The following is a 26,174-nucleotide window of genomic DNA, read 5'->3' as shown; positions in this document are numbered from 1 at the left end:
TTAAATATTTTCATAACCTTTGAGTTAAAAAAGAGTGAAAAAACAGAAGCCACAATGGAGAAAATGCCAACACATTTGACTACTTAAAAATTTTAAAGTTTATTTGGCAAAACCACACTAGAATTAAAATTAAATGACAAATAGCAGACTGTAGGAAATACTTCAATATATACATGTTAAGACAAAGAGTTAATGTCTTTACTATATAAAGAAAGAGCTCTTAACAAATCAATATGGAAAATATGAAAACTACTGTAGAAAAAAAGGTATGAACATGCAATTTATAGAAAAATTCAAATGACTATCCTATCTAATAAAAGAGTAATATGCAAATTAACATCACTCCACTACACACACACACACACACACACACACACACACACACACACACACACCAGCCATACCCACCAGCCAATCAGAGCGAGTATGCAAATAAACCCAACCAAGATGGCTACAGCCACAGAGAGCAGGAGGGATGCTTGGATTTCCCAGGCAATGGAGGAAGCCAAGCTTTCTGCCTGCCCTTGCCAGCCTAAGCCTCCACTCAATGCTACAAAGTTTCAATTATAGAAGGTAAACAAATCCAAAGAGAAATGGCAGCAGCCACAGAGCTGGAAAGAGCAGGAGGCTAGGATGGCCCCTGGCAATGGAGGAAGCAAAGCTTTCCACACACCCTGGCCGACCCAGATTTCCACTTAAGACTACAAAGTTTCAATTATAGAGGATACATAAGTCCAAAAGAAATGGCTGCTGACAGGGAGCAAGCAGAAGGCATGGCTCTGCTCCAAGCTACAAAGTTTTCAATCGTAGAAGGTAAATAAATTCCAGATACTGGGACCTCCACTTGGGTCACCAGGGGGTGTGGCTGACCTGCAAACCACCACAGGCCCCATGCCCAGGCCACTCCATGCCCCAAGGGAGCCCCCACCCTGAACCGGGACATCCTTCAGGGCAAACCAGCTGGCTCCCACATATGCACAAAGCCTCTATCCTATCTAATAAAAGAGTAATATGCAGATTGACCATCACTCCAACACACAATATGGCTGCTCCCATGTGGTCAAAGATCCTGCCCCTATGTGGACACAAGATGGCCACCACAAGATGGCCAGCAGAGGAAGGCAGTTGGGAGGGACCAGGCCTGCAAGGAAGGGCAGTTATGGGTAATCAACCCTGCAGGGGAGGGCAGTGAGGGGTGACCAGGCCTGCAGGGGAGAGAAGTGGGGTGCAAACAGGCTGGCAGGGGAGCAGTTAGACATCAATCAGGCTGGCATGGGAGTAATTAGGGGGTGATCAGGCTGGCAGTAGAACCAGTTAGGGGCAGTCAGGAAGGCAGGCAGGCGATCAGTTGGGAGCCAGCAGTCCTGCATTGTGAGAGGGATGTCCGACTGCCCATTTACACCTGATCCCACACCATTTAGACATTTAGACCCGGTCCTGATTGAGGGGTCCCAGATTGGAGAGGGTGCAGGCTGGGCTGAGGGACACCCCACCCCCTACCCTGGGATCATATACTCAACCTCTAGTCAAGTATATGAAATTATACTCCACCCCACTAATAGTCAGAAAGATGCAAACTGAAACCATAAAATACTATGTTTCTCCTGGTAAGGGGATGGTCTAAGAGAGGTGAAAAAGATAAAACTCAGTGCTCATGAGAGTGTAAGGAAAAGGTGATTCCCATGTACTTCTTGGGAGAGCACAGGTAGTGCTGCTTTTCTAAAAGGTAGTGTGTATCAAAATGTATAAAGTCCATCAATTCCATTTCTAAGGGTACATCCTAAGTAAACCATCATGCAGGTGCACAAATACAGATGTTCACAATATGTAGAAATCGGAGCAACATGACTATGAGTCAATAAGGGTGTGTTGAAGTAAACCACACTATAATCTATATAATAAAGAGCTAATATGCTAATTAGACCAAACAGCCGAACAACCTCCGGACATCCTTCCTGATGAGGCCAGGGCCAGAGGAAAGCCAGCCTGGGTCCTGGGTGCTGGAGAAAAGTTGGTGCTGGCAGTCGGGAGAAGGAAGGCCTATTCTTGCACGAATTTTCATGCATCGGGCCTCTAGTTACACAAAAATAAAATGTCATGCAGCTGAGAGTGTCAACATGTTGTCAACATGGGAGTAAATAAAAGAAGACTACAGTCTTTATCTATAACCCCATGTATGCTTTTAAAAATGCAAAAAAGAATTTAGAAGACTACATACCAATTTTCTTAAATGGCTGACTCTAAGAGTCATGCCTTGGAAAGGAGGGCATGGGAGGCATGACCAAAGGCCCTGGGATCGTTAGCTCAGGTGCCTCCCTAAAAGACTGAAATCTGGAAAATAAAGTGGAGCGATGACGCCTGCAGGTCAAACCAGCTTCTCCTCTGGCTGCAGCTGGCTGCTGTGCAATGGTTGGGTCATTAAGGGTACGGGGAGGTGTCCTCCAATATAGCAGTCCCTATAACTAAGGTTCTAAGAGTCCAGTGAGGGTGGGTGCTGACCCAGAAAGCTTAGAATACCTTTTCAGGTAGCACCACCCAGCTTGTTATTCCTGGCTATAATTCCCTCAAGAAAAGGAAGATGAGCCCTGGCCGACTTGGCTCAATGGTTAGAGCATCGGCATGCGGACTGGGGGTTCCCAGGTTCGATTCCGGCCAGGGGCGCGTGCCTGGGTTGCGGGCTCGATCCCCAGTGGGGGACATGCAAGAAGCAGCCGATCAATGATTCTCTCTCATCGTTGATGTTTCTATCTCTCTCTCTCCTTCTCCCTTCTTCTCTGAAATCAATAAAAGAAATCTATTTTAAAAAAAGAAAAGAAAAGGAAGATGAAAAGGTACATTGCAACACTGGGGTGGGTGAGGGAAAAGTGCTGAGGAACTCTGTGACCCCCCTCCCCCAAGGCTGGCTTAATGAGTTGTGCTCTGATCTAGGAGTGGGAATGGGCAAGAAGTCTATTCACTTTATCAGGAAGGAAAGTAACATGAAGAAAAGGGCAACGGCTTGCCTTCTGGGAGCTGTGAACGCTTATTGGGGCACAGGCCCTCAGAGGCACGCTCTGCAGGCTGAAGGAGCCTTTGGAAGAGATGGAGCCAGGGCTTTGGCAAGCAGGAAACCCCACAGTACAGTGAAGGCAATCTAGGGGGACCCTTCACAGGTGCAGTGAATGTCCCTATCTCTAAGCCCAGCTGCAACTCTCAGGAACATGGTGATCAGCCCTGTGCGCTTTGGAAGCGAAGAGAACAGATCAGGTTCTCTGGGTCCCAGTAGAAAAACTTCCCCTCTCATTTCTCTCTTTCCACAGCATGGCTATCCCCAGGACTAAGTGACCCCTGAGGTGTAGGGAGGAGTGCGATTTTTAGTGATGATGCTCCATCCCTTACTCCCTGTGCTCTTACCATAACAACAATAGAGATAAGATCTACCCACAGCCAAAGTACTTTAGAAACAGAAGAGCTAGTGGCCTACAGCTCTTATGTAAGGAACCAAAGAAGTCTGGCTTTGAATGCAGGAGGGGGAGAAGCTGGGGTTCCCCCAGTCTTAACGTACGCTCTGCAACTCAAACTCAGGCCAAGCAAGATGAAGTTAGACAAAAAACTAAGAGACTTTTAGTAGGAGTTCAGGGAAATAAATATCTCAACTTTCTTAGTAATTTTTTAAAATTGATTTTAGAGAGGAAGGGAGAGGGAGAGAGAGAAACATCAATAATGAGAGAGAATCACTGATTGGCTGCCTCCTGCATGTGTCCATTTGGAGATTGAGCCCGCAACCCAGGCACATGCCCCTGGGCCAGAATCGAACCTGGGACCCTTCAGTCCACAAGCTGACGCTCTATCAGATAGGGCTCTTAGTAATATTTTACTCTTGAATAATTTTTATATTGAAACAGATATTTTAGAAAATAGAACGTAATTATAAAACCAAAGACAACCAAGATTGCATAAATGGCTTCATCATGATATCTGAAATTTTTTCACATGACATGTTAACATTTTCATTTCATTATACTGGCAACATAATTAGTTTCAGAATATAAGTACCAATGTGTTCATCCAAATGTAATCTCTGCATTTTAGCTCTGAAATATAAATGCCAAAGAGTTATAGTTGCCTAAGCCATTTTTAGAAGTAAAAAGAATACACATATCCATGGAGCTTTGCTTTGTACTTTTTTGGCATGTCACAGCTTAAGTAAGTAGTGAGATCATCATGGCAGTAACTATTTGGTCTTAACCACATCAGTGAACTTTAAAATTATGAGAATTATAGACATACAAATCAATGGAATAGAAGTGAGAGCTCAGCCGAAACCGGTTTGGCTCAGTGGATAGAGCTTCAGTCTTGGACTGAAAGGTCTCAGGTTCGATTCTGGGCAAAGGCATATACCTTGGTTGCAGGCACATCCCCAATAGGGGGTGTGCAGGAGGCAGCTGATCGATGTTTCTCTCTCATCGATGTTTCTGATTCTCTATCCCTCTTCCTTCCTCTCTGTAAAAAATCAATAAAATATATTTTTTTAAAAGTGAGAGCTCAGAAATTTTAGATATATATATATTTGGTGAATTGATTTGCCACAAAACAAAAGGCAACTCAACTGGTTCTAGAATAACTGGATATTCACTCACAAGTGGAAGGTGGAAGGGAAGAGAGAGAAAAATGAATTTAAAAAGTAAAATAACTAGATCCATATTTCCTTACATCCTCACAAAAAGTTTACTGGAAATGAATCACAGGCCTAACAGTAAAAAATAAAATTTTAAAAGGCACAATTGAATTTTTTAGATTAATGGAAATATTCCATATTTTTATTGTGATGGTGGTTACATCACTGCTTGCATTCATCAAAGCTCACAAAACTGAACGTTAATGTATGGCTGAAGGAAACACCCCCCCCCCCTTAATTTAAAATTTGTAAAACATAATGAAAGGATCAGAAAAGATCACTTTACATAAAACCTATCAACTCTGCCACTTGTGTAAAACCCAAATTTTCTGGACTCAGCTCTTTAATGAGTTTATTTGGTTCCTAGAACACATCCTATATAATAAAAGGCTAATATGCAAATCGTCCCCTCAGGATTTCAACCGACCAGTTTAACTACTCGCTATGACAGGCACTGACCACCAGGGGGAGGCATGGAATGAAAGCCCTGGTCGGCAGCCAGCAGCCAGGGGAAGAAAGGCCCCAGTTGGCCCTGATCACCGGCCAATCTTGTGCACAAATTTTGTGCACCAGGCCTCTAGTAAAAATGTATTTGTAAATACATCTTGATTAGAGGGGCAAAACAATAAGTTACATAGAGTTCAGAAACCAGGAATTATAAAATTCATAAATTTTATTATTTAAAAATAATGTCTTATCCCTTGAAAACAACTTTTAAAGGACTTGGTTTATTTTTTTTTTAACCTTTGGGAATATAAATGTTTCTTCAAAATTAAACAATAAGATATAAAACAGGTAACCAAAGTCTTTCCCTGTTTTATCATTAGCAATAAAGCTTTTAGTGCAAAAGCAGTATAAAGCAGCCATACCACACACAGCCTTGTATTTTCAGCAAGGTTACTACATAGAGCAATTTCCAGCAATGTCTTGAATCTTAAAATGTCTGGAATTAATCTCTTCCCGGCACATGAGTTCCTGCAAAAGGGGAAAGTCACTTACAGGAGCTTTTCCATCTCACAGACACACTTTTAAGCAACGTCACAATAGCCCAACACTACACATTCATGCAAACTTGCCCACTGGGGTCTCCCTGAGGTGAATTGCTAGGGGCTAGGCTGGTAACATACTCAATATTCTGCTTCAGGGGAGCTCATGCCTAACCTTTAGCTGCAAACTTGGAATGGGGTTCAGGACACCATATCAATTTCTTCAAAGGCCACCACCATTATGTGTGTAAATGGATTTAAATTCTATTTAGACAAAAGTCTGGAAGGAAGTGGACTTTTTCTCCTTAGGAAAGTTTAAGGATACATTGTCTGTAAAGTCAAAGGATCTCCACATTGGAGGTTACCCAGAGCCACCTTTCATCCAAGACAGGTTACCCTTTACCATAATACCTGAGGGGGTGCCACTCGGTCCCTTCCTTTCCATACCCACCCAGGTGAGTAGGGGAGACTTGGTGGCTTTCCCAAACCAGTTCACAATTAGAGATGGATTTTCAAGCTCACAAACTACCACGTGTATGTTCAACACTGTTGAAGAATTTTGCTAGAAGCTTCTTCCATTGAATTAAAATCTCAAGATCTGTCTACATATATAAAATTTCCACTAACAGATCTTTTGATGCCATCAAGAACAAAGCTAATCTCTATTTTATATTATAACTTTCTAACTATGTAAATACAGCTTTAACTTTCCACAACTGTTTTTTATGTTAAGCTGGCAACCCCCAGAACAACAATAAAAAATGAAGTCCTTAAACAAATACACAAAAGTCTGCTGTCAAATAAGCAGTTTATTTAGTTGCTACTTACCGTGTTTCCCCGAAAATAAGACATCCTCCGAAAATAAGACCTACTTACAGGTTCCTTCTGAGTGAAATATAAGGCATCCCCCGAAAAAAAGGCCTCCCCTAGGCTAAACGTGAGAGATTTGGTCCACTGATTCTGAAAGAAATGGAGTCACAAGAAATTCACCAGGAAATTCAGGAATTGGATTGCTATGATGATGTTCCAGAAGATGATGACATGATTGTCATTGAATAAATGAGTAAATTCTTGATACGGTAGGTTTCACAGTTTGGTTTGTGTTGACAACTACCGTACTACTGTACCGTATACAGGTAATAAATTTCCTTTATTTTCATTTAACAATAAATGTGTACAGTATTCTTCTTCATGGAAAAATAAGACATTCCCTGAAAATAAGACCTAGCGCATCTTTGGGAGCAAAAATTAATATAAGACACTATTTTATTTTCGGGGAAACAGGGTAGTGCTCAGCACATTTCAACTCCAACATGTAAAGGGTTGGAAAGTCATCTCTCTTCTCTTTATAAGATAAAAGCTAACCAATTATTGGCATAAGAAATGTCCTTGTTTGGTTGATTCCAGAATTATCCAGTTGATTTTCTTCTGGAAGAGGAAGATACTTTAGGCTTGAAGATTCGTATTTTTCCAAAAGGGATGATAATATTATTCAACATTTTGGATTTAGAATGTCATGAAACAAGAGGAGATTAAGTGAAGGAGAGGTGTCAGGGGATGGTGAGAAGACTCGGTCCTCAAAGCAATAAATCTTTCTTTCTACAAGTCCAGATCCATCCCTGCAGTATTTTTTTTAGACATTTGTGGATCAGAAAGTTCAGCAATAAAGCATGGCATTTTAGAGAACATGTCCTTTTGTTTGTTCAGGAAGAAAGCAGTGAGTGAGAGCAAAAGAAAAAAAGCGATAAATAAAGCAAACATTTTTATGGAACAGTAATGATAGGTGATTTCATCCATTACTTAAACTTTAATCTAACTGTAACATTTTTACAGAAAACTGAGATTTCCAAAAGATTACATAAAATTTGCCGCCAAATTTTACAGGTGAGATAGCAGGACTCAAGTGATGTCTTTTTAAAACTGTTTTCAATTATAGTTTATATTCAATATTATCTTGTATTAATTTTCAGCTGAATTTTTAATTATAAAGCATAATTGCTTTTCACTATGCCATATTCCTCTAAAAGAAAAATAACAAGGATGAAAATGCTAATATATTAAGAGTCCTACGTAAAGTTTTTAGCTTGAATACGTAAGTGGTTATATTTCTTGGTTAATTTTTTTATTATTATTATAAATTTTATTGATTTTTTACAGAGAGGAAGAGAGAGGGACAGAGAGTTAGAAACATCGATGGGAGAGAGACATCGATCAGCTGCCTCTTGTACACCCCCCATTGGGGATGTGACCGCAACCAAGGTACATGCCCCTGACTGGAATAGAGCCCAGGACTTTCCAGTCTGCAGGCCGATGCTCTATCCACTGAGCCAAACCGGTTTCAGCTCTTTTTGGTTTTTTAAACAAGCAACATTACTTCAGTAAATAGAAGAATATTAAAGTGATACTAAAGTATGTATGTCGAACTAAACTAGATTGGTAAATTTAATGATTATCTATGTTGGTGAGGTATGTGGGAAGAAAAAGGTACATCATATACTGCTAACATTGATGCAGTCAATTGATGCAGGAGGGTAACTGGCAAACCTCTACCAAAAATGTATAATAAACTTACTCTTTGGTCCAATTTTACTTCTACAAAATCTATCCTGCAGAAACATGTGGACCAGTACCTAAAGATCTATATGTATGTTCACTGCAACACTGTTTGTACTAGAAAGACAAAAGGAGAGAGAGGAAGTGAGAGGAAGAGAGAATAGAAAGAAACAGAAGGGCCAAAACTGGTTTGGCTCAGTGGATAGAGCATCAGCCTGTGGACTGAGGGGTCCTAGGTTCGATTCCAGTCAAGGGCATGTGTCTTGGTTGCGGTCACAACCCCAGTGGGGGGTGTGCAAGAGGCAGCTGATCGGTGATTCTCTCTCGTAGATGTTTCTAACTCTCTATCCCTCTCCCTTCCTCTCTGTAAAAAATTCAATAAAATATATTTTAAAAAAAGAAAGAAAGAAACAGAAGGAAAGGGAAAGGAAGGGCCTAAACTCATTAATAGGGGATTAATTAACTAATGTATAGTAAAATTACATCATGGAATAGCATGTGATTGTTAGAAAGAATGATGAACATCTGTGTGTATTGCCATGATAACACACATTTGTACTACTAGAAGTACATGTAGAGGCATTGATATGAAAACTTATATAAAATATATAGGGTGTCCCAAGAAAATATAAGCACACTTTGTTTTTTTTGTTTTTTTTGTTTGTTTTTTTTTTATAAGCACACTTTGAATAATTATCAATTCCAATGGGTTAAATCTGAAAAGAAAGAAACATTAATTGAATTGTCAGCTGTTAAATGTGTATACATTTTTGCGGGGACACCCTATAGTTAAGCAAAGCAAGGAAATCAATATATGAAACTAGAGGCCCAGTGATTGAATTCGTGCATGGGTGGAATCCGGCCAGCCCCAGATCAGGGTGGAGCTGGCCAGGGGGAGGGGTTGGGGGTGGTTGGCTGGCTGGCCCCAACCCCTGGTCAAACTCCCAGTCTGGGATAATTTGCATATTAGCCTTTTATTATATAGGATGATACCATTATATTTTTAAAATTTTTTTAAAATGTATTTTATTGATTTTTTTACAGAGAGGAAGGGAGAGAGATAGAGAGCTAGAAACATCGATGAGAGAGAAACATAGACCAGCTGCCTCTTGCACACCCACTACCGGGGATGTGCCCGCAACCAGGTACATGCCCTTGACCGGAATTGAACCCAGGACCTTTCAGTCCGCAAACCGACGCTCTACCACTGAGCCAAACCGGTTTCGGCCATTATATTTTTTAAAAGTGTGACTATCTATTCTAGATACATAAGGAAATATAACCACAAAACATATGTACTTAAATGGAGACACAAACATGTCTGGAAAAAACACACAAAAAACCCTTAATAGTAGTGATTGCTTCTAGAGACAGCTGTGGTTGTGGGTATCTGTGAAGGTGACTTTCACTTCTGCTCTAGCAGAGGTTGAAAGGGCTAGCAAGTAAATGTTTTAGGTCTCTGTTGCAACTACTCAACTCTGATCCTGAGGAAGAAGTGTGGCTATGTTCAATAAAACATATATATATATATATATATACATATATATATTATATTTATTATATATATTATATATATATAATATATATATACTGAAATTTTAATTTCACATAATTTTCACATGTCACAAAATATTATTATTCATTTGATTTTTTTCAGCCTTTTAAAAATTGGTTGCTCCTGGGCCTACAAAAACAGTTGCATATTCAATTTGGCCCTCACAATTTTTTGATTCCTACTCCAGAACTACTTTATTTTTATTTTTATTTTTATATCAGAGAGGAAGGGAGAGAGAGAGAGAGAAATAGCGATGAGAGGAAATCACTGATTGGCTGCCTCCTGCACGCCCCCTACTGGGGATCGAGCCCACAACCCAGGCAGGTGCCCTTGACCAGAATCAAACCCAACACCCTTCAGTCCACAGGCCGACACTCTATCCACTGAGCAAAACCGGCTAGGGCCAAAGCTACAATTCTTAATACAAACCTCTACTAAGCATTGCAATGTGCCTGGTCCAAAATGAGAAGTGGAGTAAGTGTAAAATTGTTTCTTTCTCTCTCTCCTCTTCTCTCTCTGTAAAATCAATAAAAACATTTTTTTTTTTTTTAAAGTCTTGTTTCGCTGAAGCTGGTTTGGCTCAATGGATAGAGCATCAGCCTGTGTGTGGACTGAAGGGTCCTAGGTTCTATTCTGGTCGGGGGTGTGTGCCTTGGTTGCGGGCACATCCCCAACCCCATCCCCAGAGGGGTTGTACAGGAGGTGGCTGATCAATGTTTCTCTCTCTCATCCATGTTTCTGACTCTCTATATCTCTCCCTTTCTCTCTGTAAAAAATCAATGAAATATATATTTTGAGAAAAAAAAGTCCTGTTTCAAAGTTAGCATGTGGATACCAAGAATAAATTTCTTCTCTCTGCTATCAGAGGAGCCCTTCCCAGTTTTCTAAAGAACTCAGGCCAACCTTAAGCATATGGTAATCACTTTAAAATTCTTAGTTCATAGAATTGTATATGTTCATTCTAGATGTTTTCATTCTGGAGGATTTTTGGTATGAAAAGTAGAAAGCTGGTAGAATAACATGACACATTATCCTTTTTATATTTAGAGAGCTTTATGGGCAGTGACTACACTTATAGTTTGACATCAAAGGACTGAACAAGGAACTGCCATGACCATGACATAGTTAGCCTCAGTATAAGAACTTCCTAACAATCAGACTTGGATTCTACAGTGTGGAATACTGTGGTGGTTTTTATGAAGTCTTCTTTGAAATGTATGCAGTTTGTTCCTGGAATATGAGATAGCTACCTGGACCCTATTATTTTGCTCCCACCCCTCAGAGTTACCTGATCTGGTATGGAGGTCTCACATTTTTGAGGAATGGCCACTATAATGAGCCAACTTTAGGAAACAACTTCCCCCACTATAGAATTTTACATTCAGCACTCACTCTTTGAAGCCACCCCCACTCCCATGAGAAATTTCCTTTAGAGCCAAGTGTTCTTCTTTCTCCAAGAAATCAGGGTGTTTTTTTTTGTTTGTTTTGTTTTGTTTTTCCTTCCAAAAAATACAGCAAGTGTAACCCACTTTTTCAAATTAACCATTAGGGAGCGTAGAGCCAAATTTGAGGCTCAACTATCAGAACTTGGTAGGTTTTGTGGTCTGGACAGTTGATTTTTTTTCACTCGTATCTTAACTTTCTACTCTTTTATAAAGTCCTTATTTATGAGTTCCTAATCCTGTGTTGTTGTTTTTTAATGTTTTCATTGATTTTTAGAGAGAGAAGAAGGGAGAGGGATAGAGAGATAGAAACATCAATGACAGAGAAATATCATCAATCGGCTGCCTCCTGCATGCAACCCTTACTGGGGATCGAGCCCACATCCCAGACATATGCCTGGACCAAGGATGTAACTGGCGACCTATTGGTTCCTGGGTCAATGCTCAACCACTGAGCCACACTGGTCAGGACTTACTAAGTGTTTAAAGTACATAAATATATTTATTTATAAACTGCCTCATATCCTTTATGAACCAAGGTAAAGGAAGATTAAATGTATAATTTTTTTGCTTCATTAAATTCCTTATGAGCCTCTATGTAAAAATATCTATGTGAGATACAACTAACTAGCTTGAACACATAGAAATGTGGCAATTTATACATAGAAAGCTAAGAACATTTCATAATTAGACTTTCTTGGTTTTCAAAAGTGTTTGATTTTCATAAGTATTTACCTATGCTCATTTATTGCCTATGTAGTGCAACACAATCATATATGAAATATTGAATATTAAGAGCATCCTTAATTTCTCTTTCTGAATCTCCAATTTGATCATTTATGACCCATGATCAAATAATCTCTTTATTTCACTTAAATATTTTTTTCCATGAGCAAAGCACTTAACAACACATGTATGTACTAAACCTAGGCTTTATGTGAAAATGATTTCAGAGATCACTGGAAACCCCAGGTTTCTTTTCGATCCTCCAGTGTCTTTAGAAAGCAATTCCTAAACCACCATTTCCATCACCCTTTTAATCTCTGCAAATTGTTGGTAAAAACTGCATCAAGGCAGTCTGACATCAATTTTGCTTACAGGGGTAGCTCAATCATATGTATGTGCTATCACTGATTATCCTAAAGAAATACTGCATTTAAGAAAATCAACTCTAGCCCTAACAGGTTTGGCTCAATGGATAGAGCATTGGCCTGAGGACTGAAGGATCCCAAGTTCGATTCTAGGCAAGTGCATGTACCTGGGTTGCGGGCACATCCCCAGTAGGAGGTGTGCAGTAGGCAGCTGATTGATGTTTCTCTCTCATCGATGTTTCTAACTATCTATTCCTCTCCCTTCCTCTCTGTAAAAAAATAAAATATATATATTTTTTAAATCGACTCTAGAAGAGATCATCATATATACCAGACTATCTATAGAAAAATAAAACTTCAATTGTGTAATAGTTTTCATTCAGATCTTTGAGAGTACTTTATATTTCCATTAGTAAGCATATAAAGAACATATTAATATGATTACCTTGTATTCTATTATCTAATTCCTAGAACAACTTATGTATAACACTAGAGGCCCAGTGCATGAATTTATGCACAGGTGGGGTCCAGCTGGCCTGCCCCGATCAGGGCTGGACTGGCTGGTGGGAGAGGCTGTGAGCGGTTGGAGGGTCGGCCCCAGCCTCTGGTCAAACTCCCAGTGGAATTCTCGGTCTAGGGGACAATTTGTATATTAGCCTTTTATTATATAGGATTCCACCTCAATAGACCCTTCAATGTTTTATTTATTCCATTAAAAAATAAACTTTAAACAATTCTAAATTTTTTTTAAACTGTAATTTTTAAAAATCTTTCACCCAATGAGGTTTGCCATTTTTTTAAGGTTAAGTTCATTTTATTTTTAAACGTATTTTGGATATATATATATATATATATATATATATATATATATATGCTTTTTAATTTGAAAAGGATGATCTCCAAATAGTATATATTTCTTCTACGAGATAATTATATATTTAAAAGATATATCGTATACCAATGAAAAGCTGCTTTTATTAGGACTGGTACTAATTTTCTCAAGCAACTCTTATTTCTCTAGCTTGGCATTTTTGGTTTAATACTAATAGCTTGTGGTTTATGAAATTTCTGTGAAATTTCCATTATTTCTAAAAGCAATTCCCTATATAGTGACAAAATCAAACCTTTTAAATGTAGAGCTTCATTTTCAAGAACTTGAATAAACACTAGATTTACTGACAACTCGGGTTCCCTTATTAGTTTACTTTACAAACTGGATATTTTCTTTTAAAATATTTTTATTGATTTCAGAGAGGGAAGGGAGAAGAGGGAGACAGAAACCTCAATGATGAGGTGAATCATTGACTGGCTACCTCCTGCATGCCCCACACTGGGGATTGAACCATGACCTCCTGGTTCATAGGTCCATGCTCAACCACTGAGTCACCCTAACTGGGCATAAACTAGATATTTTGATGCGATTATTAGTAATATTCAAATCCTTCTGACAGGTCTGTTGTGGCTTAAGACTCATTAGGAAAACCTTATGAGCGAACTTTTACCAGTCAGGCTCTCCTTATGACACTCAATGTCCACATAAAATAGACTAAGTTCTTTCATATTAAGCTTTTTAATGCCAAATACTGAATCAATAATTAAAATTAATTATTGATTAAAATAAATCTTAATTTATTTTGGTAATCTGGTAATTTGGTCATCTTAAAATCTACCAAAACAAAGAAAATTAAAGACAAAAAAACTACCAAAACTGATATGATATATGAGGTGAACACTAGCCTACTGCTTCAAGCACAATTCTCAACCTGAAATGCAAAAACATATAAATACCTGTCAATTATCTCCTCAATGTTAGCATTTTACAAAATAATAAAGGACAAAATAGGTCAAATTATTCTCTAATCTTATCTTAGATTTTTTTTTTTTTAAATATATTTTTATTGATTTCTGAGAGAGGAAGGGAGAGGGAGAGAGAAAAAAACATCGATGATGAGAATCCTTCATCCACTGCCTCCTGCACTCTCCTATTGGGAATGGAGCCCGCAACCTGGGCATGTGTCCTGACCAGGAATTAACTGTGACCTCCTGATTCATAAGTCAATGCTCAAACACTGAGCAATACCAGCCGGACCATAGTCATTTCTTTTTACAGGTAAAAGTTTATTAATAAATGCAGCAAATAATCCATTTATCAAAAATTGGAGTTTCTCCTTTAAGTAAGAGATAGCAATAAATATAACCCAACTAGTTGATATTTACTTAATAATTACAAATTAACTTGTAAATATAAGGTGGTATATCTTTAATGGGAACTGTAGGAGAGAAAAAGACTTTACATGAAATTAACTGAACCTCTTAGATTTGAAAAAACTGAGAGCGTATCAGAAACATTTATAAAATATGTATTTTTTAAAAAGCTACATGCATTCACTCTAATCGGTATGTGTAGAACAAGCATGTCAAATTGCATACGGCCTGCCGGCTGTGAGTTTGACATGCTCGGTGTAGAGATATGGTAGAACTTTTATTTTTTTATTTTTTATTTTAAATATATTTTATTGATTTTGTACAGAGAGGAACTGAGAGAGATAGAGAGTTAGAAACATCAATGAGAGAGTCATCGATCAGTTGCCTCTTGTACACCCCCTCCTGGGGTATATGCCCTTGACCTGAATCGAACCTCGATGCTCTATCCATTGAGCCAAACCGGTCTCGGCATGAGATATGGTAGGACTTTTAGAATGACTAGCTCCTCTTACAAACCAATACATAAAAATATGGTTTTGCTTCTAAGTTGAAGGTCTTTTTCTATAGAAAAGCCATTTAACGACATTACAAAACATGTAAAAACTATCAAAGACATTGCTCAATTAAAATGCCATTATATTCTAAAATGTTTTAAACTTTCTGTGTCAGCAAGATGTACAAGTAAATTTGTTCAAAACATTGCCATTGTTTTCCATGCCATGTAAAAATAATGTTATAAAAATTAAATTTCTAGTTCAAACTCACAATCCTAGGGTGAGAGAGTTGTGACAAACTAGGAAAGTTTAATAGTTTACACGGCTGGGATAGCCTAATGTTATTTTCTACTGTGACTGTAAAAACTAGTATTACAACGGGTCCCTGGAAAGGGTAGGAGACTTCTAGCTCTTGTTTTTTAGGAATCATTTAATTGAACTCATTATTATAATGACTTCAACAACAGTGATGTCTTTGACACTTACCATTCATTCTCACATTGCACTAATAATCATGTTAATTTAAAATAAATTAACTGATCAAAAACTAACTCACTATTTTCAATCTAATCTCAGAAGAGGATGAATCAAGAGTTTTTGCCCTAGCTTGTTTGGCTGAATGATAGAGCGTTGACCTGGGGACTGAAGGGTCCAGGTTTGGCCAAAGGCACATGCCTGGACTGCAGGCTCCATCTCCAGTGCAGGGCTCGCAGGAGGCAGCCAATCAATGATTCTCTCACATCATTGATGTTTCTATCTCTCTCTCCCTCTCCCTTCCTATCTAAAATCAACAAAATATGCTTTTTTTTAAAATGAGTTTTTATAGGAGTTAAATTATAAGAATTACATTTTGTGAAGAAAATATGAAAGGATGACTGTGTCACATAGAAATAATAGAGTCATATAAATACACACGTAAAATTATCATAGATTCAAAAGTAATTGAAGTGAACATTCAAACAAAAAGCCTTTAGGAGGACTTAAAAGAAATAAGAACCAGATTTTAGACACTGGTGAAATTGGCAAAAATATTAAAAATAATTAATCTGTGTTTCATCTCTACAGCAATTTTGTTTCCTCTTTAGAACCTTAAAATTTGGTACAAAACACTAGTACCCTGACATATTTCTTTATTCCTTCCCACGTGCACAGGTGATAATTTAAAGCTACTTCCAAAAAAATGAAGATTTTGTTAATTAAATTACACAACTGTTTTAAACTAATCACAGATGTTTCAAGTCTTTCATTTCTAAAAGGTACTTATCTTCTTTAGCACCAAGCAGAAAGTTCTAGTTTCAAATACAGTTTGTCTTTATAAGTAAATTCATTACACGTTAGAAATCTGTTTGCCACCCTAGAAAAACACGTTCCATCAAGTCCTCAGGCTCTTCTCTAAGCTTCAGTCTGACAACAGCAAGTCTCAACTCAAGGGAAGGCTCCTAGTGCAGCATTATTTTGCCAAATATCTTTGGCCCGAAGGTTAACTAACCCATCAGAAATTTTCAACAAATACATACCACATTTTTGTCATAAAGCCAAGAAGTCCTACTGAATATTTTTGTTCATGAAAACGTTCTGTATCTGCACAGCCCATTTATTAAGTTTTCAGAGGTAAGTGTGCCATGTAAAATTGCAAAAACCCAAACTATAAAAAGGTACCAAACAATATAGAACATGTACCTCTTGTGTGTAAAATGGTAGTAGATTTCTAGATGTATAGGACATCCCAGAAGAAACAGGGAACAGAGGTACGGGTGCCTCTGAGGAGAGACACTAGGATGGAAGATAGGGTGGGAGGGACATCTCTTCTCCCTGTATTCCCTTTGACAGCATTTGCTTTCTCTTCTGAGTGTTTCCTTTCCTTGTTCTTAAGGGAAGAACACACTCCTTAGAAATACATTTCCTACGGAATCTAATTTCATCAATAATATTTAATAGTCTACTGAGTATGAACTTCCATACATAATTTTGGCAGACAATAATTTGATGAAAAATTAATTGGATTTTAATTTGTTTCTATAAATGTACATAGGCATCCTCCAAACCAGCTGTCATCAAATGGTGGTCCTCAGACCACTGGTGGTCCCTGGGGTCCGAAAGGTTGGCAACCGCTGCTCCAGACTACATCTATTTCTGGAATCATCTGCACACATCCAAAAAGCCCAGCATGGAAGTACATAATTTCTGGAACAAGAAACAAACACTTGATAGGGAGAAATAGTAAACATTGTGGGTTTTTCTTCCCACCCAGAACTACTCACCAGTGAAGGAGTACCATTTAAGGTGTAAGGTCCCCAAGCAGTCAGAAAGTGACTCTGCAGAGAGCCCCCAGATATGACAAAGAGCTGTTTGACTTAAAAAATGGGAACCTTTCAGATGTAATGTACCTGTGCCCACTGTGTTGAAAAACAAAGTGAGCAACAACTTGTGGTATTAACCACTTATGTGAACTGTTATCCTGAAGTCCTAAAAAAAAAACAAACCACACACACACACACACACACACACACCACCACCACCAACAACAACAACTACATGGGATAAAACACATAGCCTGAAAACACAGTAAGTAGTCTGGGAGGGGACTACAATTGTAAACATGTATTCAATTTGGATAACTAATCAATTTGAAGGTTATGATCATGGGTTTCATTTCTGAAACATGCTTGATCTTGAAAAATAAAATATAATGGTTTGCAAGTGATTTGTATAGCCACATATGTTACAACCACCATTTTTTCTGACCCGGGTATCTCTGAGGGAAGTTTGAATGGAATGACTTTCTACTTCTTTTTATTTAAGCTTACACAAGTAAACAACACTGAATTAAACCAAAACTTAAAACAAGCTACAGTTTTCAGGATTCCAGCAACCACTTAAATACACACATAACTGCTTCTTTGTGTATCACTAATAAGAAGGAAAAAAATAGGCAATTCCAGTGCATGTGAGAATGAAGAACTAGCCCCAGTGTTTCAAGTCCAGGAAAGACCTGTAAAAATAGCATCATGTTAAAGTTGAAGCAATACTAATTTTGCTAAGTCAATAACTGATGACTGCAAACAATTCATGTAATCTTGTGATTTGTTCTTTTAGCATTTTAAAGTACTTCTTTTCACACTTGCCTTATAGATGCATCCTTCCCATAGGTGACTATACTACTAGTCCCATCCCCAAACCCAAAGGCAGATTCTTTGAAGTACAAATGAAGAACCAAACAATGATTAAAACAACAAAAGCGAAGTGTCTGAGGGCATTCCACCCAAAGGGCTGAAATGCAACAGGAAAAGGATTGGGTAACATATCCTGCCTTCAAGTCTTGTACTGTTCGGTTATACTGAAATGATTGGTGTATATCCTTTTTTTTTTTTAACAATAAAATCTCTCTTTACAAAGCACTTTTCTTGTTCCTTTTCTTTCTCCTGCCCTAGTCTCCAGGAAAAATTAAAAATTGCAATGTCATTTTCCTTTTGTCATTATTTTTAACTGTAAGATCATCTTCAAAATTTAAACAATATGCTGTGCACATTTCTTTTGTCTTATTTCTGGTGTTAAGCATTTGATGGAGAGTTTACAGTGTCTATATTCTTTGCTATGCAGGTACATATGCAAATGAAATGATGATAACATGTGTTTGTTTTTTAAAGAGAAACTGCCATAGTCGCCTGATTTCTGCATCCATTTTATATTTTTTCCCTCAAACAGGTTCCCCGACAATAACAAAAGGACACATTATGAACAGTTAGAAATATTTGTACTTTGGGTTTTTTTCCCTCTTCTTTTTGAACATGGAGTGGTAGGAGAATAATGAGAGAGAGAGAGAGAGAGAGAGAGAGAGAGAGAGAGAGAGAGAGAGAGAGAGAGAGAGAGAGAGAGAGATGGAGGAGGAGGAGGAGGAGGAGGAGGAGGAGGAGGAGGAGGAGGAGGAGGAGGAGGAGGGGGAGGAGGAGGAGAAGAAGAAGAAGAAGAAGAAGAAGAAGAAGAAGAAGAGAAACCTAAACCGAGATGGGAGAGAGAGGGTATCGTTATCTCAATCGACATCCCGACTGAAGAGACGCTTTAAGTAAGATAAGATCGAGAGATCGAGAGAGCACGATAGACTAGCGCTCTCTCTATCTATTTTTTGCTTGAACTGCAGAAAGCTGTAAAGAACTTTACAGGTGCAAATTGAACTGGTAACATTTTAACAAATAAAAGTTACTCTCTTTGCCTTAACCAACCTCAACTTCGGCCTCCATCCCCAACGAGTAAAAACAGAATACTTACAAGTTAGCATCTGTGTGTTTGTGAGTGTCTCTCTCTCTGTTTGCTCTCTTCTTTGGATTTGGATACTTGGAGCTAATTTTGAAGTGCCCGTTTGGTTGCCCACAAAATGACGCTGAAGGGTCTAAAGATGCATAAATTAGGAGCCCTACAATGGCAAAGGACGGTCATTGTACCTCTTCTCTCTAGGCGCTCTTACCGGGGAACCCAAGAGCTTTTTTTTTTTTTTTTTTTTTTTTTTACACTTAAAGACGAGTAGATGATGGATCGAGTGAAGGGCGCGGGGGGGTGGGGGGTGGGGGGTGGGGGGGGTTGGTTGGTTGGGAAGGACGGAGCGAGCCCTGCACGCCCCACCCCAATTTAGCACCACATCTCCCCTCCACAATCACAGGGGACTTGGCTCCGAAGTCGCTTTGGGAAACCAGAGGTCTGGGCCAGCGAAGCTGGACGCCCTTCGCTCTCCGCCTGGACCCGGCCTCGGCCTCGGGGTTTCTGATTCTGCTGCTCCAGGGCCGGGGTGACGGCCAGGACGGAGGCGGGAGCGCGCGGACCGCAAAGGGGGGGTGATCTTGTCAAGAGACATCCAACCGCCCCCTTCACCCTCTCTGCCTCCGTTATGGGGAGGCGGGGAAGGGGGGGGGGCGAGAGAAAAAGATGCCAATGACCATTGTTTGCTCGTTGGGGCTGTTGCTCCGCCCCCCGAGTCTGTTGTAAACCCGGCGCGGGACTGAAACGAACCCCAGACCCGCGGCTCCGGGGGCTGCGGCGCCTCCGGCTCCTCCTCGCAGGCTCCGGGGCCGCGTCCCGCCCGCGCCCGCCCCGGGACCCCCTCCCCGGCGGCCCGCGAGCCATGTCGTTGAGCCCCAAGCATACGACGCCCTTCTCCGTGTCCGACATCCTGAGCCCCATCGAGGAGACCTACAAGAAGTTCGGCGGCGCCATGGACGGCGCGCCGCCCGGCCTGGGGGCGCCCCTGGGGGCCGCGGCCGCCGCCTACCGCGCGCCGCCCGGTGCCCCCGCGCAGGGCGCGGCCGTGGCGGGGCTGCAGCCGCACCCCATGGCGGGCCACGGCGCGGCGGCGGCCTACCACATGCCGGCGGGCGTCCCGCAGTTCGCCGGCGCCGTGGGCGGCTACTGCAACGGCGGCCTGGGCGGCGTGGGCGAGCTGCCCGCCTACGCGGACGGCATGCGGGGCGGCGCGGCCGCGGGGGCCGCCGGCTGGTACGGAGCCAACGCGGACCCGCGCTACTCGTCAAGTGAGCGGGACAGGAGCGCGGGGCGAGGCGGGGCGGACGGCGCGGGGCGCGCGGGGGTACCGGGTGCCGGGCGCGTGGGGGTGCCGGGTCCGGGGCGCATGGAGGTCCCGGGTCCCGGGCGCGCGGGGTCCGGGTCCGTGGAGGTGCCGGGTGCCGGGCGCGTGGGGCGTCCCGGGGACTCGGAGGGGTGCGGGCGGGCGCGGGGTGCGAAGCGGGCCTCGCGCTCACCCTTGCTTCCCCTCCGGGGGGCCCCTCCCCAGTTTCCAGGTTCATGGGGCCGTCGGCGGGCGTGAACGTGGCCGGCGTGGGGCCGCTGGCGGGCATCGCGGACGCGGCCAAGGCGCTGGCGCCCCTGCACGTGGCGGCGGCGGCCCCGCGGAGGAAGCGGCGCGTGCTGTTCTCGCAGGCGCAGGTGTACGAGCTGGAGCGGCGCTTCCGGCAGCAGCGCTACCTGTCGGCGCCCGAGCGCGAGCACCTGGCCGGCCTCATCCACCTGACGCCCACGCAGGTCAAGATCTGGTTCCAGAACCACCGCTACAAGATGAAGCGCCAGGCCAAGGACAAGGCGGCGCAGCAGCTGCAGCAGGACGGCGGCCTGGCCCCGCCGCCGCCGCCGCCGCCGGCGTCCCCGCGCCGCGTGGCCGTGCCCGTGCTGGTCAAGGACGGCAAGCCGTGCCCGAACGGGGCGGGCGCGCCCCCCACGCCCGGCCAGGCCGGCCCGCAGCCGCCCGCGCCGACGCCCGAGCTGGAGGAGCTGTCGCCCAGCCCGCCCGCGCTGCACGGCCCCGGCGGCGGCCTGGCGGCGCTGGACGCGGCCGCGGGAGACTACGGCGGCGGCGGCGGCGGCGGCGTGCTGGGTGCCAGCCTGCTCTATGGCAGGACGTGGTGACCGCGCGGAGGCCCTGGGCGGGGGCCTGCCCGCGGCCCCGAAGGGTTTGCAAAAGCATTGCGAGGATGGATGGAGGAATCCTGCCCACGCCGGCTTCTGTGTGTGCGGCGATCGAGAGGGACACGCGGGTCCAACCTCGTGGCTGCGGGCGGGAGACAGCAGCAGCTCCGGGACCAGATGTGTCCTGCCAGGAGGCCCGGCGGCGGTGGTTTCCTCCTTCCAGAAGTTCCAAGTTGCGAGAAAAGCTGGCTGAGCCCACATCCACCACATTCCTAGCCAAAGCTCTCTGAGTTTTCAGTGTTGGAAACTTTGTTGGTGTTTGTAGTTCTAAAAATCAACCCAGCTTGAATAATCTTTTTGAAAGTGGAATTTATCTCGGGAGATTGATTTTCGAAGAGTCCCCTTTCCCCCCTTAAGTGCAATTTCATTAATGTTTGGAAGTAAATTGGTGGATCATGCACATAGAAGCATTATTGCAGAGGAATTATTAAATGGAATGAAAAGAATCAAAATACTGCTTATATGGATTGGTAGAGCTTTTTAAATTGAACGCTGATTTTAAAATGTTTTGATCATTATTTGGCAAATGAGTGTTTGCATATTATCCTTCCCACCCCCCAACCATGCAGCGTCATGGAGGGTTGTAAACTATTTTTTATATGGAATCTGGTCTCCCCAATCAACTGATAAAATAAATACACCCATTCTTCTGTAGTCATATTACTTACTCTTTCTAAGATATTTGCTTGTCTGATTTCGGATACCTTGATTCAATGCTAGAAGAAGCAATAAAAATTGCTAAAATTGACATCAGTTAATCTATATTTCAAAGCATGCCAAGAAGAAGGAAGAGAATAAGGTAATTTATTGAATTGTAGCCAGGATGTAAAGAATAACTAAAATGTTAATAATTTTTCCATCATATTAAAACTTAACAGGGGTTGCACACCGATTTTGTTGGTGTTTTATTGTACAAATGTATTTACTCTTAATATGCCCATTTATATTTCCTATGTTCAATGGATATTTAAATATAACAAAAGAAACAAGTGCTTTCTTGTGAAAGTCAAGTGGTCATTTCTTTTTCACTTAGTTTTGTTTAGTTTTTTATAATAATTGACATGATGTTACAACACATTTCAACGTATAATTGAAAAACCTGGTGTTGGAGTAAAAATACTAAAAGAAAGCTAAAAAACCATGAACTTATAACAATAACGAAAATTTAAAGACATAACATCATTTATAAGTGCTCAAAATAGTTACCAGGGAACCCAAATCTCTCCTACGTGTGAGGTTCAAACATTTTATTTCACTTCATTTTGTTTTGGATTTTTCTGAATGCAAAGTGAATCCTTAGGAAGGTATTTTAGCAGTTAAACGTGCACTTTCTCTAAACTAGATTTTGTATAGTAAGTAATAAACTCCAAACACTTTCACAGATGGAAAAAAAATACTAATGCAGGAAAATGAGAACTAATTTTTAAAGCATTTTACATAAAAATGAATAATTTAAACAAAAAAGTAGTATGAAATGGTGCAATATGCCTACAAAAAAATTGGGTTTTTGCTTGTTGTTGGAATTGCCTTTCAAAATGTTAACCAAGGAAGCAAAACTATGTCTGATGTGCTTTGATTCCCTCTTAGTACCAGAATTCAAAAAATTTACTTCATTTACATCCTATGATAGATATATATTTAAATGTACAGAAACAGCCCCAAATGCAACAGAAACAATAGCTTATGGACTAAGGGCTCCAAGTAACATAACATTAGAAAAATAAATCTTCATGGACAGCTTTTTTCCTTTATAATTTATTTCCGGAACCAAGAATCCCTTAGACTTAGGGAACTCTGTACCAAAAGATCATTAAGAATAAACAGCCTCGTTATACAATATTTTCTGGAAGTGTATGTGGTACAGGCGTATAGTTTCCTTTCAGCATTCTGGGAAGTAGTGAAGGAGCCAAGCCGCAGTAGCGGCTGCAGAGGGCTTCACATTCTACACCCAGAAACTGCTGCGTTTATGTGTGTGCACATCCTGAAATGAGGTAAGGCTTGATTCTTGAAACATGGAAATTAAAAAGCATGTTTACTCTAGAAGTCCACATTCTGATTAATGCAAAACAAGAACTTTTTTTCCTTTTGCAATTAGCGCTTTGCAGATCTTTTGTAAAAAAAAAAAACAAAAAAAACGCCAACAGCCAGACTAGGTGAAACTCATTAACTGGAGAGGAGGATGAGTGTCTTCAGGACCAAGAGGGAGGGTCTGAGGGGAACAAAGCCCCTCGAAGTTGAGCCGAGGCCACAGCCAAACTCGATTTCAGAAATGCTAACTGCACATGGGATGTTTTCCTGTTTGGGGGATTTTTGCAATAATCTAACTTATCTTTTCTAATTGAGACACAGGAATCAAAGCCCAGAATCAAATTGCAGGAGGAACAGCAGCAGGGATCGCAGGTACTTCTCTGTAGTCTGTGTTGGGATGGGATGGAAATGTTGTATGTGTGAGAGTGTGTGCAGTCCACAGGAAGGGTGTTTTGTATAGGGAAGGGTGGGGGTGTGACCCAGTTGTCTTCTATTGAAGGCTTTGCTTAGAAGAAGTAGTCGGTCAGACTTGTATCAACTGATGTGTTCAAACTCATCCTGCGAGAGTGACTGTTTACTTTCAGTTTAAAGCAAATCAGAGACTCAATCCTGCTCACTAAGGGCAAGCAGCTTCCAAACACTTGTTTTGTTAGCTTCGTTGAATACTGATGATGTAGAAGGACTTTTAGGATAAATTTGTGGACCACAGTCACATTAAAAAAAAAAAGCCAAAGATTGCATTTTTAAGTATGAATTTGTGCATAAGGGAATTTTAGGGTGGCAGTATAAACTTCAGATACAGTTCAAAGTGAGAATGATATTGCCCAACTGTTTAACACAATACTAACGTGTGGATAAAACCCTGTATCTAAATTATTTCACTTCGGCTTTTAAAAATACTGCCACTTGCTATGCCCAAACCCAATGAGACAGAAACCTAGGATAGATTTTATTAAGAAAACAAGTAGCTTTTTACTGCTAGTGAGAACTGATGAGAAGACACAAAAGACTCTACTCAGATGGGGAGCTGCATCTCACTCTGGGCAGGACCTGGCTCTCTCCAGTACACAGAGAACTGTGATCAAGATCACTTTGATTATATTATTTTTAAGTTAGGAAGTAATGGAAGCTTATGGGAGAGGTTTTTGGTTACCGAATATGTTAGTATGTTTGTCAGTTCTGATTTTGCTAACTATAAAATCTTTGTGAGAATAAATTATTTACATTTTACAAACTTACGGAAAAGGTTTTTGGATTTTGTTTCTTACGTGGAAGATTTACCTGCAATGAGATTTTGTTTTAAATTCCATGTAACCTAATTTCAGCAATTGTTTGGGTGGGTTCTCTAATACAAGTTTAACCACTAATTTGCTTACCTCTAAGTTATGCAGACTATTTTGCAGTAGCGAATAGCTATATTCCCATTTCACCCAAAAATCAAAGCGTGTTCTCTCTAGGCCTTACTTAATACGGTATCGGGAAACAAGCAGCACTAGCAAAGCATTCAATTTAACCCTGAGTGGAGGGAAAATTAACCAAGAATGGGCTGCTTGTTATTTTATTAGTTAATCGACTCCTTTCCTGGTTAGGATTAGTAGAGCAGTCAATCGCCAGGACCTCCGCTCCACGACCTCCTCTGGAGCGGGCGGGAAAGAAGCGCGATGGAGCCGGACAGCCGCTCAGCGGCGGGGAATAAGGAATCTTAGTGAGTTCTCCGGAGAATGCACACCCTACGATTTAGCATGGCTAAATTCCGTTATGTTCAGGCTAAGATCTTTAAACAGCAGCCTCGGAAGGGAGGACATCTCCGCTCATCCCTTTCAGGTGCGGTGCATTCGTGCAGGGAGCCGAGATGAAACTGGTTGCATTGAGAAACGGCGACACTGAGTCCCGAAGCCGAGAGGTGATGCTGCAATGTCCTGCTTGGGACACACGACTACCCCAAGGGTCAGAGATCTGAGCCTTCCTGCGCCCACCCTGCTCCACGCCGGGCTGCGACGGGACGCGGAGCGAGGAACCGGAGCCAGGGCGTAGGGCACGCTCCCCACGTGCGCCGAGCCCGCCGTCTTCCCAGCCCGGCCAGACCGGTGGCTGGGCTTAGGGGCGCTTCTAAAGAGCTGCACCTGTCCCTGTCGCACCGGCTCACTGCTCCCGGCGCCTCCACCATCCCGCTGCGAAGTCGCCTTGTCCGGATGGCGGTGCCCCCGACCTCCAACGCATCCAACCGAAAACCCGCACTTGGGACCTCCAGCCGCACCCCCGGAGTGCTGCCACCCAACCCCCACCTTGTCCCGCGTCATGGAACTAAAGTTAACCGGCCATTACACCCCATTTGCCTTTGTTACGCTGAATGGCAATTTAACAGTCATTTGCAGATGGCTTTGTACTTAAATGTGCGTTACCTCATTTGATCTTGACGTAAAGGGAGGACCCCTGCTCAGTAAGGGCCCTTAGCGCCACAATCAAGTCAGGCCCTTCCCAGGTTCTAAGGTCTTCAAGAATCTTTAAAGACTCTCAAAAACTTTGCCCTATTTATAGGTAATATAATGGAGTACAGTTAATTATTTAAAATTGGTCTGTTAACTTTATTTACATATGAATGTGGAGGGGAATGTTTATGGCTTTAAACATTGCGTTTCAAGTTCTCAAAGCTTTCTCTTGTTGAAATAACAGAGGACATTTTCTGAAACACTTG

At 41.7% G+C, this 26,174-nt stretch overlaps 1 protein-coding gene across 1 annotated transcript; it reads left to right on the top strand.

The window, feature by feature from the left end:
* The first annotated feature begins 20,049 nt into the window (after positions 1-20,049).
* Positions 20,050-21,502, top strand: NKX2-4 (NK2 homeobox 4). The gene is made up of 2 exons (XM_036419856.2): positions 20,050-20,502; positions 20,763-21,502. The coding sequence occupies exons 1-2, from the start codon at positions 20,097-20,099 to the stop codon at positions 21,389-21,391; spliced, it is 1,035 nt and encodes a 344-aa protein (XP_036275749.1). The 5' UTR covers positions 20,050-20,096; the 3' UTR covers positions 21,392-21,502.
* The last annotated feature ends 4,672 nt before the right edge of the window (positions 21,503-26,174 follow it).

Source organism: Pipistrellus kuhlii, unplaced genomic scaffold (genome assembly GCF_014108245.1).
Source record: "Pipistrellus kuhlii isolate mPipKuh1 unplaced genomic scaffold, mPipKuh1.p scaffold_m20_p_6, whole genome shotgun sequence".
Taxonomy (NCBI): Eukaryota; Metazoa; Chordata; class Mammalia; order Chiroptera; family Vespertilionidae; genus Pipistrellus; species Pipistrellus kuhlii.
Note: the sequence above shows the minus strand (reverse complement) of the source record. Positions and strands in the feature narration are given on the sequence as shown.

Bases quoted from the DNA above. Each gene is read 5' to 3' on its own strand.
- NKX2-4 (XM_036419856.2), top strand. From the start codon at position 20,097: ATGTCGTTGAGCCCCAAGCATACGACGCCCTTCTCCGTGTCCGACATC. The intron at 20,503-20,762 runs GTGAGCGGGACA...GCCCCTCCCCAG, and splicing joins GGACCCGCGCTACTCGTCAA to TTTCCAGGTTCATGGGGCCG.